This window comes from Pavona decussata, unplaced genomic scaffold, assembly GCF_977016875.1.
Source record: "Pavona decussata unplaced genomic scaffold, jaPavDecu1.1 SCAFFOLD_1370, whole genome shotgun sequence".
NCBI classification, from domain to species: Eukaryota; Metazoa; Cnidaria; class Anthozoa; order Scleractinia; family Agariciidae; genus Pavona; species Pavona decussata.
Genome location: NW_028146024.1, coordinates 45,145 through 62,742, shown reverse-complemented (window position 1 = coordinate 62,742; position 17,598 = coordinate 45,145). Strand labels below are relative to the sequence as shown.

The 17,598-nt window shown below is 38.3% G+C and overlaps 1 protein-coding gene across 1 annotated transcript in view; it reads right to left on the bottom strand.

Annotated features, from left to right (window-relative positions):
* Positions 1-3,721: 3,721 nt before the first annotated feature.
* LOC146448135 (uncharacterized) overlaps positions 3,722-17,598 on the bottom strand; it is a 48,926-nt gene continuing 35,049 nt past the window's right edge. The window contains exons 17-31 of the mRNA XM_085102702.1: positions 16,951-17,105; positions 16,102-16,335; positions 15,112-15,374; positions 14,081-14,195; positions 12,365-12,709; positions 11,360-11,398; positions 10,718-10,835; positions 9,983-10,054; positions 9,815-9,886; positions 8,923-8,994; positions 8,132-8,203; positions 7,935-8,006; positions 7,259-7,330; positions 6,896-6,967; positions 3,722-4,207 (exon numbers count right to left, since the gene is read on the bottom strand). Coding sequence (XP_084958828.1) covers positions 4,132-4,207; positions 6,896-6,967; positions 7,259-7,330; positions 7,935-8,006; positions 8,132-8,203; positions 8,923-8,994; positions 9,815-9,886; positions 9,983-10,054; positions 10,718-10,835; positions 11,360-11,398; positions 12,365-12,709; positions 14,081-14,195; positions 15,112-15,374; positions 16,102-16,335; positions 16,951-17,105 — 1,849 coding nt within the window. The 3' untranslated portion in view covers positions 3,722-4,131. The remainder of the gene's footprint in view (positions 4,208-6,895; positions 6,968-7,258; positions 7,331-7,934; positions 8,007-8,131; positions 8,204-8,922; positions 8,995-9,814; positions 9,887-9,982; positions 10,055-10,717; positions 10,836-11,359; positions 11,399-12,364; positions 12,710-14,080; positions 14,196-15,111; positions 15,375-16,101; positions 16,336-16,950; positions 17,106-17,598) is intronic.

The window sequence follows — 17,598 nt, the reverse complement described above, 5'->3', positions numbered from 1 at the left end:
GGGTTATTTACTGTAAGCATTTTCCTACCTGTCGTTCTTTCTCAAATTCCGTTTCAAGGATCTCTTTAATCCTCCGCTGAGCTTGCTGCGTTGCCATGGCAACGGCACCTTGCTCAACAAGAAGTATCAAAATTTATTCCATCTTAGTCAATCTTGCACCATGCTAATTTCGGACATTCAGAAGTAAGTAGTTTTCAAAAAATGTTTACTAACACCTGTATACTGGAAAACGGTGTTCGGCCACCTTAAGTTCAAAAATTTTTCGTTTTGTGCATATTTTAATGTTTTTCTTAATCCTCCGCTGAGTGCGTTTCGATGCATTTTTAAAACGTGATGGAGGTCGTCCAACTGAATTTTTGACAAGTGCTTGGTGGCGAAGGCTGTACGATAACCTGTGAAGCCTTATGTAGCATGCTGCACAGCACCTTAAATTTCCAGACAGGGCCACACTGCCAAACTCGTTTTGCAAAAAAGAATTTCTTTTTTCAGTGGGCAAGTCACTCACTGACTGAGGCACAGACTTCAAATATTTGATCTTGTAGTGTGGTGTTTTGCATTTTACTGCAGAACATCTCAGGCGAATTGCCTCGTTTCTGCAGCTTTGGCTAGTTCTTCCAATTATTTTGTTTTCACCATCTTCAATAGGGCGAGATTCACTTTTTGTTACAGTTCTTAAACAGCTGATGCAAGTTACAGAAGACATTCTGTACAATCTAAGCAAAATTTGGAACTAACTTGACGATAGTTTAGACTTTCTTGTCAAACAAGCGCACTGAAAAATTATATATACAGGTGTTAATTTCCAGACGCTGAAACTTGCTATAACAAAACAACCAGTCTAGTAAAGTACAATGACTAAAAAAAATAAAAAATGGGAAAACAGGAACTCTGAAGTAATAGGCTTCTACACACTGACCCAAGGAGGAAACACCATTCGCGAAATATTTAGCAAGGGAGCCCACTTGCCATTGGCAGTTTTTAGTGGGGCCCAGCAAATAATAATAATAATAATAATAATAATAATAATAATAATAATAATAATAATAATAATAATAATAATAATAATAATAATAATAATAATAATAAATTGTATAAAATTATATTATTATAATATCCTATTTAAAATCCTGATTATAAAATCAGATAAAATTTGAAAAAACCTACTGAAAGTCCTAATTACAAAACCTAGCTAGAATTCCAACAATAAATAAGTCTTATAAGAAACAAACTTGAGTAATTTTAAGAATTTCCGGACAAAACAAGCGCTCAGGAAAAAAAAAATCTGGGGTAAATTTCCAGCAACTGTGCAATGACAGAAAAATCGACAAAAAAAATTCTCAAATATTAGGCCTCTACAGACCCGAGGAGAAAACGCCACTCAGAAAGCTAAGGAACAAACTTGGCTAATGTTGAGAATTACTTGACAAAACAAGCACTCGCTCGGTAAAAGAATTATCTACCAGTGTAATATTTCCAGAAACTAAAACAAAATAAAACAGCCACAGAAAATCCAATGACTGAAAAAATAAGAAAACAAAAAGCCTCAAATATTAGGCTTTTAAAAACAGACCGGAAGAGAAAACGCCGGAAACGGAGAAATAAACGACAACCTTTACAACAAATTTTAAAAGAAAGTGGAAAATTTGCCTGTACGGTTTCGAACAAGTACAAAAATGTACCGTATAAATTTAAAACTTACAAATAAGCTTACTGATTCTCTGAACACTAATCTCCGTAAAGACGGCGTACACTAATAGTGAAGAGCTGAGATTGTAACAGATTTGTCAACAGCTTTTGCGAAGTTGCCAAAAATAGTTTCAATCTCGGGTAAGCCGGCCGGCGCCGATCGTGTCTAAAACTACACACAAGTGACCACGAATGATCACGAGTGACCACAAGTGACCACGAGTGAGAATAACATGAAAATATTATACGGACGTCATTTTTATTAAACAGTCACTATTTAACTGCAAATGGACCGTTTTCGGACACCTAAATAGGTAAATTTGATTCCGAAGACGTTTCCGAGAGACGGGAGGGGAGTGGATGGGGGAGGGGTATGTGGGGTGGGGTGGTCTAAACCTACCTCCTCCCGTTATCTTTAATTCCACCCCTCCCCCCTTTTTTGCTGACTTTGCCATTTGAGAATTTTAGGACTGCAAAATGTAATTATGGAATAGTCATTTCCTTAGATTTGTTCCTCTGCAATGACTAATGGTGAAAAAAAAAAAGGAAAATCGCATTAAAAATAACTCTGTAGCATTTTGGGGCCGTAGGTCTTAACAGATCCGATATGCTGTGCCTTTTAAGCATGGTTTTGTCCATGCGTTTCAATGTTAAGATGGTTTTATCCATCTATATTCAGTTGACTTTGCAAGACAGGAATTCAATGCTTTGCCTGCTTTCTCCCTGAGGCACGTGATGTGGCAACGCGTGATTCGGGGGGCGGGCAGGCTCAAAGTACGAAACTTGATAGGACATGGGTTTTGTTGCACTTTATTTGAGCTGGCTCTGTAGCTGGTTTCATGTAAAACTGCTACACCGTGCTGACGAGTTCCAATAAGAACGAAACAGCTGTCCACGGTTGCAGCCCTGTTTTGTCGGTTTCTGTCGGGTTGTTGTCTCGCAAAGTCAACTTTTTCACGTAGTATCAGCCCTGCAGTTTGTGTTACAGTTTATTTTTGGCTGATTAGGTCTCTTGAAGATCCTACGTCAACTAGCAGTATTATCGTTCGCGGTCCTTTGCAGTTTTCACGTCTGTAGCATTTGCATTTTTTTAAAGGCGAAAATAAAGCCTTGTAAATGCTAGTCTCTCGATTTCATGAAACTAAGTCTTCTTGAAAATTAGGTATAATATAAAATTTGTTTCATAGATAAATATTCCCGCCATAAGAGCGTAAACGGAAGGCTACATCTGGGTACTAAGCTGGTGATATAAAAACTTACAGTCTTCTGAGTCTCGGTATAATTACCCCGGTTAAAAATTCCCACGCTGCCATTTAAAAGGACTAAATATAAATTTTGGTGCACGTCTCGACACATTCTATTTATACTCGACGCAAATCTCTTCGTCACCACCGCTATTTCACTGACAACGACCTTTTTATGCTAGAAGCATGAAACTAGTTTTAGTTTATTAGGAGAAAGTTCCTTTAATACATATTTTGCACCGTCAACTATTCATGCTTTTCTGAAAAATTTCTTTCGCATAGGCAAACGGGATAAAAGGGAAGTGGGGAAGTATAGAGAAGGCGGGAATAACATTTTACGGTCGAAAAAGCGCGAAGGCATGGAAGAGGCAAAGTCAACAAAAGGGGAGGGGGGTTGGAATAAAAGGTAACGAAATGCGGTAAATTTAGACACCCCCCACCCCCCTCCTTCTTACTACCGCTCTCTCCCCTGTCTCTCGGAAATGTATTTAGTATCAAATTTACCTATTTAGGTGTCCGAAAACGGTCCATTTGCGGTTAAATAGTGACTGTTTAATAAAAATGACGTCATTATGACGTGGTCATTCGTGGTCACTCGTGGTCACTCGTGTGTACTTTTAGACACGATCACCGGCGCCGGTTTAGGCGGGAAAATGGTTGGCGGCCGTCATGTCTTTCCCGCTGCATGAATTGTATTAGGTTCGAATATAAGATTAAAGACAGCACCGAGAATAATGCAAACAACTGTTCATTATTTAATTGTAAAACAACAAATACTCCTAAGTTACAATACACATTTCTGAACGTCTATACTGTAAAGTAAATTCAGGAAATTCAATCTCCAAACGAACGAGTCGAAATCTGCCGGCAAAAACAATCTCCATCGCGTACAGACCGTACAGTTTTCAAACGAAGATACGGTAAACAAACATTGGACTCACTGCCTCAAAAGGTTCCTCTAGGTTTCTCAGATCTTCTTCTCGAAGTACCAGAGTTAAACATTGAATAAAATCGTTTACAACTCTCCCACTATCAACAAAAACGTCACAAAAGCTGTTCTCCCCTATAATCGAACTACATGGCCGCGCGTTCTGATCGAAAGCGAAATGCGCGCGCAAGTTCTTATGGGATTTTTGACCGCTGGCTTCTTGAATTGCTCAAGGTTAAAAAAAAATCTCGTCTTAAATGTCATCAAAGTTACTCACAGAGATTTAAGATTAGCCAGTTGACTGAATGTATCAGATGGTACTTCTAATAGTTTGTTCTTATCCAGGTACCTGCGACGAAGATACAATACATTATAAATAAGTGAAGAAAAAGAGGCAATGTTGCCACAGGGCATAAAAGTTTTGCGATTGTTGTTTGAAAAAGACGTAAAAATTACTTCCCGCTTCCTGCGAATTTTGTCACGCAAAAATTAATGTTAGGTGAAATATATTTAAGTAGTAATATTTGATACAAAAGCCCACTTGTAGATATTTACTCTAAAGCCTCTTTCCTTTTAAAACAAGAATGCTGAAGTGAAAAGAACACAAGAACTACAAAAGTGCGACAAACAACACGTTTCCGTGCGTTTACAGTTTACAGGGAATCTCTAACTCAGAAACTAAAACAGTTCTAGGAGAACGCAAAAAAAAAGTAATAATAATAATAATAATAATAATAATAATAATAATAATAATAATAATAATAATAATAATAATAATAATAATAATAATAATAATAATAATAATAATAATAATAATAATAAAAATGAAATTCGCGAAACAGAGCCCCAGAAAAAAAATCATGCCTTGCAGTATTTAACATTTAATTTGCCTTTTGTGCATTCATCATTCATGAACGGTCAAACCATAGTTAACTGAGAGACTGGTTAGGAAACCTTGCCATGACAACAATGGTGCTGCAACTTGTGTTCGAAGGGCCGCGACCCTGCACAATCCTTTGTTTTAACGTTCACACCACAGTTGTTCCAACACATTCCAATTTCAATTGTTGTTTGTGCAGAGTCAAGGCCAAAAAGACAAACAAAAACATATAACTAGTAGTAATCAGAGATTAGTGAGATGCGTTCGACCATTTGGGAAAAGAAAGTTACATTAACTGCCAGATGTTTTTCACATGTTTATTTAAATCGCAAAAAAATGTTATCATTGTATAACCCAGTGTTTATAATATAATGGATATTTGGTGCGCTTGCTTGTCGGGTTTGACCTTCTCTTCACGTTTGGTGTGCTTGCTTGTCAAATTCTGGAGTGTGCTTCCTTGCTGTGTGGACTGTTATCAGGGAAGATGCATTGTTTACTTTTGAAGTTAGAGTTACTGGATCTTGCGAAAGCATATCGATATGTTCATTTCCTTCGTTTATTGCGGGAGTTGAGTTTCACGTTAATAGAGGAATAAAAGCCAAAACATTGATCTTATTTTAAAGCGTACAACATTTACGGTAGAATTCGGCAAGGAACTGGGGAAACTTTAACGTGGCCGTTCATATGCCATTGCCTTTGAGCAGACATTGAAAGCCGCCACGAGACATCTTCGGCGTAGCGTTACAAATTTGCATAAATATTATTGAGATCATCTCAAAAGGCAATGTCACGTTTTCTCCATTTTCTATCAACTGATTTAGATTGTAACCGTGTCTTCCACTGATAGATGACTGGATAACTTGTTCACTAAACCCAGTTTTAACAGTGAATGAAGCGAAACTTAAATATTGCGACTTTTTGGCCGCTGTTAATTCACAAGCCGAGAATTGAAACACGCGCGATCGCTTTTAACCTCGCTAAACCAGTACGCTGCACATAATTATGCTTTAATCTTTTGAATCAAACCTTCGAAAACAGCATTTCCTTGATTAAAAAATGCACAATACTTTCGCTTGTAATTGGCAAAGAAGCGAGAAAACGCTTGAAGAGCGAACTCTTTCCAGCTCGAGCATACACGTGCGCACATCCATCGCTCCAACAAAATTAAAAACGCAAACAAAGTTGGCGGAAACGGGTAAACAACACTACGCTGAACTTATCCATGTGTCTTCGCAGTCGTACACACTTCGTGAAGGCGTTGATAAATCTAAATTTAACCCGAAAGTATTTTTTTCTAACTTAAACAACGCAACTTCCCTAACGAAGCACAGCCGTCCAGCCAGCACACCATAAGCGATGCAAGAACGTGAAACTCCACTCCCGCTGAAACGAAGGAACTTTCGCAATAATTTCGCAAGATTCCAAATGCCAGTAACTCTAACTTCAAGCGTAAACAACACAACTTATCTGATAACAGTCCACACAGCCAGGAAGCACAGTCCAGAATTCGACAAGCAAGCACACCAAACGCCAAGAAAAGGTCAAACTCCCAAGCAAGCACACCAACAAGCACGCAAAACGTGAAACTCGACCCGCTAGCAACATTAAAAGATGGTTCTAGCGCGAAAACGAGGGGGCGACTCTTATACGAAAACGGGACTAAAAAGATGGCTTGGCTCTAGCGCGAAAACGAGGTCAGAGTCGTCATAAGTTCGCACCAGTTTCCCGGCCGACACATGCCCCTGCAAAACTCAAGCGGGGGGGCTATTTGGGTGTCCTTACAGCAATCTCGAAAAGTTCTGCATAGCCGTACACAGGCACACCAACTCAAAAGACACAGGACACAAAAACGAAATTAGGCTTGCGTTCTCCTTCGTCGAACGCAACAAAGAAGTCTGTCAGGTTTCATAACCATTGCCTTTAATAAACTATGGCCAAACTAGGAAATCGTACACTGAGCCATCTCTTGACAGCCACTTTAAAGCAACGAAAAACACAAACAAACAAACATATAAGCCGAAGGAGCGCCCGCACTACCTAACGACACTTCGCTTTTTGTAATAGCTTACCATTAAATTTCATCTGGTCTAATGGTCACGTGACGTGTTTGTGACCTGACCCAAGAGAGAATGACCGGAAACCATTTTAAAGACTTACAGATATTCTAATGACTTTAGTCCGCGAAAAGTTTCCTTTGTAACTGTTGTCAGCTCATTGCTGCTTAGGTCCCTAGAAAAACAAAGAAAGACAAAATATGGTAAGCTTGAAAACAGTCAATCGTATGGAAGTACGTTGACTTTTATTTTTTAATATGCCTTGCGACCGATTAATCACTTATCCCAACTCTCCAGTCAGTTGCTCAAGGACGAATGCCTCTAAAGTTTTGCTGCTAAATTTTTTCTTCACTTATTTTCAAACTGGAAGTCCTCCAGAAAGCCGAGTCCAGCTGAATCAAATTTTAATACAGTAATTGTTCCTTTCTGAAATAAGAGTGTAGATCTTGGTGCCACATATACTCACAGCAACTTCAATTTCGAAAGATCCGCAAACAGGCCATCTGGCAACGTTGTTATCTTGTTGTCCTGAAGGTATCTAAATTATAGAACAAAGAAAAATAAGGGGAAATTGAGAATGCACTGGCACTCTATTTTCTATCTTAAAGTTTCAACTATAACACAGTTATTTTGAGGACGGTGCATGTCTTCATCTGTAATTTTGATACGCAGCAGCACTTTTAATTGTAGATGATAATTTCATTCTGGGATCTAACAAAAATCACTTTCCTTGGGTGAACACTAGCGCAGAGAACTAATTGCGAATGCTCTCCACTGATATACATAAAAAGAAAAGAATTGTGGAAAGAGGAACACCGGAGTGCCCGAATAAAAACCTCTCGGCGCAAGGGACGAGTATAAACGACAAACTCAACCCACACGTGTGCCGGGTCCGGCTATCAAATCCGGGCCACATTGGGCGAAGGCGAGTGCTCTCACCACTGCGCCATCCCTGTTTCCCTAAACTTACCTCTTTCAGATTTAAGAGAGACGAGATCACGGAATGGGAAAACGGACAGGACGAATAAACAAACAGGCAAAAATAAGTAAATAAATAAATAAATAAATAAATAAATAACAAAAGCCAAAGTAAACAAAAAACAACTCTGAAAATACAAAGATATAAGTATGCCAGTACTTACAAATGAGTTAAGTTACTTTTGTTGTCAAATGCGCCATATTCTGTCTCCTTTATTTGATTTGAACGGAGGCTCCTAAACATCGAACAAAAATATTGGAGTTACGATAGAAATTATATTAGTATATGCATTCATCACCTATAAGTCAATAAAGCAAGATATTTATCGTTGATGTTCAGATTATTTAAGCCAGTACTTACAAAACTTCTAAACGTGATAGGCCATCAAACATTTCCTTATCTACTTTGCGAAGAAGATTCTTTCCCAAATCGCTGAAAAAAAGAAGTAAAATTAAAATGCTCTAGTTTCTATCTCAATTACATGCATAGCATGTGTGAAGTTTTCTTTCTTCAGACAACCTTGTAAAGTTTTATACAAGTCAAATGTTCCAGCATTCCTGTGATTTGTACCATGTCTTTAAGGCGTTCAATACAATACCTACATGATAGCCAACCAACAATTATGCAGTTCAATCCAGGTTAATGAACACCCCTGATGGCCGTGGTAGATGAATTCACGAAATTGCACTTTATTCGATATTGTACCGCAACTGTTACCTTTATCGGTCAAACTACAGGAAATGATCAACTATAAAAAGGAAAGCATACGTTTCAACGTTTGGCTCTAATCCAATCTCTTAACTTTAGGATCAACGTAAAAGTTTCAAAATATTTTGTTATGACTTTTATTTCGTTAAAGAATTGTCTTCTGGCGGTTTGACAACGTATGCGCAACCCATATTCAGCTATCCCCAAGGTTTTGGGGGCGTGGTGTTATCTTGAATACTGACAAGATCAGAGGAAAGATTGTCGATCACAGTGCAGTTAGATTCATATGTTGCAACATTCCGACAGTTTTAAGCCAGTGTGTTTACCTTGAAGCCTGATTCATGAACCAAATCAAACTGAGGTATTTGTAAACGAGTACGATGAACGTAAGCAGTTAAACACAAACGCAAATAATGCAACTACTTACTCGCACGGATACTTACAGAACGCGAAGGTTAGGAAGTCCAGCGAGACCACCGGCCGGGAGAGAGCAAAAAAAGTTGGAGTTGAGTCTCCTGCGACGTTAAAAAAAAAAAAAAAAAAAAAAAAAAAAAAAAAAAAAAATAGAAGAAGCCTTAAGTCGCATATGGGGAATTAATACACTGTAGTACGAGTGACGACCACCTTTGATTGCAACAAGTCCTTGAAAACGGTCTTGCCTTCTCTTCATGAAGCCATCAGCACGGGCTATGGACTTAGAAATAGTGACAACAAATTGGCTCTGCCTAAGCCTCGTACCGATTTTTTGAAACGTAGTTTCTGCTACAGTGGGGCACATTTGTGGAACAGCCTTCCATCTAACCTCAGAGCCATTAGATCTTTTACTAATTTTAGAAATGAGATAGATCGCCAATTGTCCTCCTCGTACTCCCACACGGCAAACATGTAAATCAGTTTTAATTTTAAATTTTTATCTTGTAACTGATGTTTAGATGTCTAAATAAAGTTTATGTATGTATGTACGTATGTATGGATGTAGTTTGGTTGCATTACATTGTGGGATATTCGACTCGCACCCAGCTGTAATGTAGTGTATGCATTTTATGGAAAAGGAATCAGCGATTTCCTGATTCCAAGAGAGTGGAATTAGCGGAGACGGGTGTACATGCACGCCACTTGAATTATTCACAGATAGAGAGTAGCCACTTTGTTTCTTTGGGCGCGAGGAAAAATCAAAAATAGAGCTATCTTCGAGAAGTGGGTGCGCACAATGCGCTTCAGTTGTTGCGGCTCTAAGCTTTGTTGCTCATTACTCAAATATCACTCTATTCTCGCTACTACCTTTAACGAAAATAACGACGAATTGAAGTCTAATTTGGTGTTTTGTGTACTTACAATGTTTTCACAGACGGCACATTTTGGAAGGAGTCTCCATCGAGGCGAAGAAGGATGTTGAAACTCATGTCACTTAAAACAAGAATAAGAAAATAAAAGCATCCAGTTAACCAAGATAGTGTAGACGCGTTGACGCTGCGTCGAGGCCAAGTGCAGTTTTATACTCACATATGCTCCAGTTTTGTAAGATTTGCGAAATCTTTCTCACGTAATTGAGATATTCGGTTCTCTTTAAAAAACCTGCGGTAAAAAAAGCCCAAATTAGCAAATGTTTCTACTATTCTATTAATTATTATTAATGCAGCTATAAAAGCATGTCCGGCATCTTCCAGAGGTAGGTCAACAACACGCTAAGGAGAATTCGAGAAATTTAACAACCATTGCGATAACCCAAGCCGAAAATGAACATGCGACTACGAGCAAAGGAACGCCCTTGGAAAATTTGAAATATATTCGAGCGAAAGCCAAATTTTACGAGCTATGGAAACTTCAAAGGAACCGTTTGATACCCCTTGAAGAAGAGCAATTAGACAATTTTAACATGTTTGAGACGTTAGACAAGCTTAAGGCTCTGTTACAATACGCAACTTTCCTTGCAACTTGTATCGCAATTTTGTTGCGACACAAGTTGCACCAATCGTTGCCAAGTGTAACATGCTCTGAAATGAACATGTCTCATAATTTTTTTGTTGCCGCAATTGTTGCGAGAAGTAGAAGTCGGTTCTACTTCTCACAACAGTGACTGCAACAAAAACGTTGCAAAACACGTTCATTTCAGGGTATGTTACACTAGGCAACGATTCGGGAAACTTGTGTCGCAACGGCGCGACGAAATTGCACGACAAGTTGCAAGAAAAATTGCCTAGTGCAACAGCACCTTTAAACTGGTGATCCTGAACTTACACTGCTCTAGTGTTGAAAGGAAAGTTGCTAGGTACTGTCAGCAAGTCGTCTCCTGTCACCAGAATCCTTTTGTCTTTACCTTCACCAAACGCTTCACATTTACAGCTCGATGGACACCCTAGATACATGTGTGCATGATCTTGATTAGCAAATCAAGTTAGTTACTTGAAAGGCAAGTAAAACACTTCACTAACGAAAATCGTTGAATAACACTAAAGCAATATAGTTATTAAGGCCAATCCCCAAAGACGCAAACAACCAACAAACTCGGAGTTAAAAATATATGTCAGGACGGAAATGGCATTAACTCTGTTACTTTGCAATAGGGGGCATTTCGTTTGGATTTATCCTTATTCCAAAAAGGAGTCATTTACTTCTTTGTTGGATTTAAATAAAGGAATTCAGATAACTCCAAAGGGTTAGTTTGGAGTTAAAATAACTCTTTGCAGTAAACATTACTGCGTAACCGGTGCCAAGCGCTGGAAGCCGGCACGCTTAGATTTGGCATTGATTGTTATTGGTAGAGAACTAAACTGTGCGGGTTTTAGCAAGTTAATTAAAGAGCGTGATAGAAAACAAAAATTGAATTGCTTTTGTTCCTCAATTGACAACCACTGGTTCTTCCCGGATTACATTTCTCACCTTGTTGACGCGAACAAGACTCTCCTTGATCATCATGAGCTAAAGACAGAAATGATGAATACCTTGGGTTAGCTTCTAGAAACTCTGAAAATGTTATAACTATATATCTTATTGCGTTCGACGTAGAAAAAATGCACCCCTAATACAGATTGGAGTGGAGATTTTATGGGACAACGTTGATTAAATGAATGAATCTTGGGACGCGTATCTGACATCCCCCGCAGATTTTGCAGGGGTGGATGACATCATCACCAACTTGGCAAAGGAGAGAGAGCCTCGGATCGAGATCATCGAACGCATTCCTCAATCTTTGATTACTACTAGTTGTATAACTTGTCGCGAAAGTTCCTGCTCGTATTTTAAAGGTATGCACCATGTTCAATTTTAGTCGATGTGGCTCATAATTTCATCAAACTATGAACTCCTGCAATGGTTCAAACTCCAGCACAGAAATTATGGAACCACTTCTCTATAGTTTCAGCTATTACAGGGAAACGTAATATCGCAACCAGCAACGTTTTTTTCCTGAGTCGGTCTGATATCGCTAAACGGGGATAATAAACAAAGGTGATGGCCAACTTTCGTTTACGCTGCGTCTACCTAACCGACAAAATAAAACAAAAACTCAACCAAAATAATGAATGCAATGAGTCCCGAAATTCCTCATATTATATTATCCCATATATGTTATTCCAAGTATTTTGCTTTCTCAAGTAAATCTAATTCTACCCAAAAGATTGCAAACTAAAACAGCTATGGAATAAAAGCCTGAAAAGTTATAACTTGGGATTTTGTAGTATGATTCGATTTGCAAAACAAAGCGGAAGAAATATGCTATCTTGGAACGTTTGGATGATTTTGTTTAGAGGACGAAAAAGTTAAGTATACTGCACATGTACGATCCATTCGTTCAAGACTGGGGCCTTTTAAAGTTAAAACACTATACCATGTTTAACTGACTAAGAAATGTTGAAGGAGCAGACTAAGAAAAGAAGAAATGCTTACCTGCAACAGATTGATAAAAGGCTTTAAATCTTGCTATGGGTGGTCTACCATGACAACGAAGGACAACTGTCAAGTAGCTTGAGGAAGACACAAAAACCGGAGGATAGCTATAACCGCAGACTTTGCCTATCGAGGGCGCAGTCTCGTCGCCACCATCAAAAATTTCCAGAAAGCAGTTTTCGCAGGTCGGGTGGTCCCTCAGGCGGAATTCTAGGAATGTGAGGCGAATGATGTTGCGGTCTGGTACTGTGATTTGCCACGTGCAAAAACTGTCATCTAAGTAAAACCCAGGGAAGGAGGGCGAGAAGAAATATCCTGAAATGTTGGATAACTTTTCACTGCAGGCTAGAAAAGAAAAAAGTCTAATGAATGAAAGACCATCAAAACAGAGATAGCAATCTGCGCTGTTGCAAACAAACAAGCCAAAAAAGCAAACAAACAAATACAACAAAAAGTATTATAACTCAAGCACAGTTTTTCTTTTTTTTTCTTTTGCAACTGCCTTTAAAAGTTACTAAATTTTCAAGATCACACTCATACTAAAGAGTCGTTTTTGATCTCCGAAAGAATGTCTTTTTGAAAACGCTTTAAAGCGTGGTTAAATTTGTCATCTAGTCTTTAAAACGTAGACGCCACAAATGTGTCCGGATTTGTGTGAACGGGGTCTAAGTTAACATTTATGATCACTTCATTCCGATTCAGATTCATTCAATCATGTTTCTGAATTTGTTTTTAACAAGTAGCCAAGTGCATAATTATGGAACGAGAACAGCCAAACCACTATCGATCGCATTCTTGTCGCACAAATCTTAAGCAATTTACAGTCCTTTACCCAGGTCCCAAAATCTAGAGCTCTCTCCCAATATCAATTAGTTCTTCATCTAGTTTTTTCACCTTTAAGGAAAAATTTTGCAGTTTTTATCTGCAAACTCATGAATTGATCGAGCCGCTCTTACGCAGCACCATATTTTCTGTTTATTAATGACAGCCGAGGTGGCCTCTGTTATAAGCCTGGTGGTTTCTTGAGGTCTCCTCGCCATTAGTGTGCTATTTTGTATTGATTTTCTGTTATTTGTTTATTTCCTATATAATCAGGACTCTGTTTAAACTAGCTATGCTAAACCAGATTCCTGTATAAATAAATAAATTAAATTAAAAAAGAATACCTTGACTTGTAAATTGAATGATTTTTTTTTTTAGTAAGGCAAATAAATGATGTTGATGATGATGATGATTCAAACGAAGAAATCGTAAAGTAAGCTGGAAAGGAAGTTTGCTTGTTTTCTTATCTTTGTAATGAAACATTATTTTTATTTTCTGGTTCGTAGAGCCGGCTCCTTTAAATAACACAGTGGTTAAAACAAGCACATTACAGGGAACTATGAAATTTTACCTCCTTCTTTCTAATTTTTGTTTTTTAATTTTATTCTCCTTTTTTTCTGTTTGTTTTAGACATCGAGATTTCGTAGCAAAAAACTGTTGTAGCAACCGAAGTTTGTGTATGGGACTGCAGTTTGTAGTTTGACTACTGCAAACTTAAAGTACAGAACTCACTCGAAAGAGTCTGTGGAAAGGATATCACTTGATTGAGGTCTTACACACACACTTAACGAATTTGCGAACTGATTATTCTTCCCTTTTCCGTCCAAAACGGCTATTCTGGTTATTTGCTCTCTAACCTGTATTTCGTGGAATGCAAAATATACATTATTTTACCTTGTTTCGCCAACTGAGGACTGTGCTGGCAATATCCAGCTGGATCCTCGTCAACATACAGTCCCGTCAAAGCAATTAAGTCCTCCATCTTCTCCGCTTTACCTTTTATGAAGACCTATTTGGTAAAACGGATTTAGAACTGTACCCTGATAGAACATAAAAACGGTGTTGCACCATGCAGTGTTTCGTGTGACTTTTTATGCAGTGGCTATCTAAAATATTACAGTTCACCACTAAATTTTCTCCGATTCTGATTGGCTAAACCTGAACAAGTGACGCGAAAGTATAGAGTGTTTTCATGGCGGCCATGTTGGAGGAGCCAAATAATAAAAGATATTTGCATAACAATACAGTTATTTTCCAATTCTTTTGTTTCGCTCCTGCGATATGGCCGCCCTGAACACATTGTATTCATCCACAGAGAGACACTATCAGGTTACCACGGTTTAGCAGAAATTCAATGTTCTTAAAACTAGCACACAAGCCTACGAAGCTTCGCTTATCAGGCCAGGGCAACTATCACCCGGTAGTTATTTGCAGAAAAGTTTATAAAACATTTTCATTTTTCGAATTTTGAAGCTGAAGTTGGCTTTTCGAAAATCCCAGCCAACGTTATTTCACACTCTAAAGGACACTTCTTTGCTATGTCCCCTTGAAAGCAAACTGATCTAATTTTTCCACGTTACGAAGAAAACGCCACTTTATCATTACACTTCAATCTGATTTCGTGAGAACGAATTGGAATATTCTGAACAGATATTCACCGACAAGAAACATTGGGTAAGCTTGAAAAATAATTCCAGTGTAGCAATTTCAACTTTTCGGAAAGATGGCGGCCACGCTGCAGGAGGTTTTTTAAGCTACGTCCCTGCTCGCTTTGCGCATTCCGAAACGCGTTATTTTCAATTCTAACGTTGCTAGGTAAGTTGCACTAGACATTGCCAAGTATAACACCGCCTTCAGTTTAGAAAGGGCGTTTAACGTTACTTCGAAGAACGCTTAATTATGAGAGCTGTTATACACGGCCCTACCTGAAAAGCCGATATGGCGCTCAATGGAGCTTGTCCGTAAATCCAGTTGTGACCAGTGCTCCCTTTCCAAGACCAGATGGGTACTTGCCGATAGTTATCTCGCTGTTGATAAATTGTTACTGATTTCTTCCCAAGCCCTCTCATCATGAAACGAAACTTTAGACACTTGGTATGCCAGTCACGTGACCTGTTATACGGTGGGCTCACAAGGACAGCGGTTTCATTGAAAACTGTAGTGTTGCTACCCACCACAACTCGGTCACCTGAAGAGGAAAAAGCCTTTCATATTGGAAAAGAAGTGAAACATTTTCTACCTGGACAAACAGCTCTTAGTTCAGCGACTGATCAAGGAATTTTATAGAGCAGGAATGCAAGTGGAAAATTTCACCTAGTAAATCTTGAAGAAAACTATTTACCCCACCCTTGCTGTTTTCTATGAATTCAATGTAAAATAATTTCTCTCTGCCATTGCACTGGTTTACATCCACGATTAACGAAATTAGTTCGAAGAGCATGAATCTTTTAAATTCTACTTGGTATTCTCTGATTGCCGTTTGCCGTATTAAAGATGTCAGTTGCAACGACATGATGTATATTGATGTGCCAAGTTATATCGTCGTCTGAAGGACTTGTATTCATGATGATAAAAAAAAACCAAACAAACAAACAACAAAAACCAAAAACCATTAAAAAACAAAAAAAACAAAAACAAATTAACAACAACAACAACAACAACAAATTTCGGTCACTTTCCACACACTCCTTAAGTTTACTTTGAATACTGGTCTGCACTATGCTAGGTGTTAAGTGTTGGTTTCTCTAACACAAATACATTTTGATTCAAGCTCAAGTTTTGAAAGGGACAGTTAGTTCCTGGACTCCCCCCTCTCCCCGCCCTGCAGGTAGCTGTTCATCAGAGATCTTTTCGGATTCAATAGAACCGACGGAGTTTCTTAAACCTTTAAAACGTTCACTTCATAGATGACTTGCCTTTTCGATCACGGCACGATCTCTTCCATTTTACCATCACTTCTGTCTTCAAACCTTTTCTAACTGTTTCCCAGGCCTTCATGTTTCCCGCTTCACCCCCGCATCCATGTGACATGCGGAGTATTTCCTCTGCTTTGATTGAATAACTCCACAGATTGAATCCACTCAGTTTTCCCAGGATAACTGGTGAATTTACTCCTGGAGATCTAAAACCGAATGTCATGGTTCCTCCTCCTATGAAGAAACGTTTAAGGCTTAGTTAATGAACTATAACAAATGGAGCCAATCGATTCAAGGGCACTGTCTGTTTTTTCTACTGCGCTACGTTCTACACATCTCGAGATGTTTTTCGAGGCTCACAACTACAGTATGTCGGAAAAGCAGATTAGATTAGAATTCAAAAAGGAAATTGGGGCTAACCATGTATTTCTTCGGAGATAATTAAGTTTCAATTTGGAAGACAATGCCCTACATTGTTGTGTATCCTCTTAGAGCTTTTTGGAATTATTGTTGTTTAATTATCAATGAAAAATTCCTCGTTACCCCCAATTTGTTTACGCAAAAATACTTGAATATTAGGAGACTTAATTTTGTTAATATCTCGTTAGAGAGCATTATTCGTCGTTGTATATGTTTATGCTTCAGAAATTCAAAGGTCAAAGGAAAGATCAAGTGAAACAAACAGATAATCAAAGAAACCAACCAACCAAACAACCAAACCACCAAACAATTCTCTCTAAGATAACCTTAGTTATAAATTACGAGTCAAAAGCGAAAATTGTTTACTTAAAAAAAAAAACAAAAACAAAAAAAACTTTTAGAGAGTTTTTGTATATGAAGTAACATTACCCTGAATTCCTAAATTCTGCCGTAAGCTTGTACGAAACGCAGCAGACTGAAATTTTCTTTCTCCATCTTTGTAAACAACCAGCAACCCATCAAAGTTCTCCCACGTGACGCACATGTGATGCCACGTGTCATCCGCCATGACCACTGGGATGACACTGTATAGAAATTAAAAAAAGTGATTTAATGCACGGCAAGAATGACTCATTAATTTAACACGTGGGAGTATATTTCCCATACAGTCCTATTAATTTAATTTTATTTAATTTACAGTTATTCTATGCGCTTTTTACCGAGCCTCTGTCAATGCGCGTACAATTGAAAAAGATTAACTTATGGCCTAAAGCTAACAATGTTACTAGATTACACCGGTGATTCGTCTTAATTAGCCGGTTAGTTTTCCTTTCCTTTTACCTCTTTTCTGATTTTGAAAGTCTTGGGGTATTTATCTTTTTGCTCCACCCGACTCGATTAGCTTCGCTGCATTCGGGTACGTCCTGTACTTCAACTTTTTGCTAATTTTATAATAAATGATAAATGATGATAGTTATAAAGGAACGTCCATAACTAACATCATTTCTTTGGCTGATGATAGTTTCACTTTCATAAGTAAGAATAGGCTCCTATTCGTCAACTCGTCAATACAAAGGA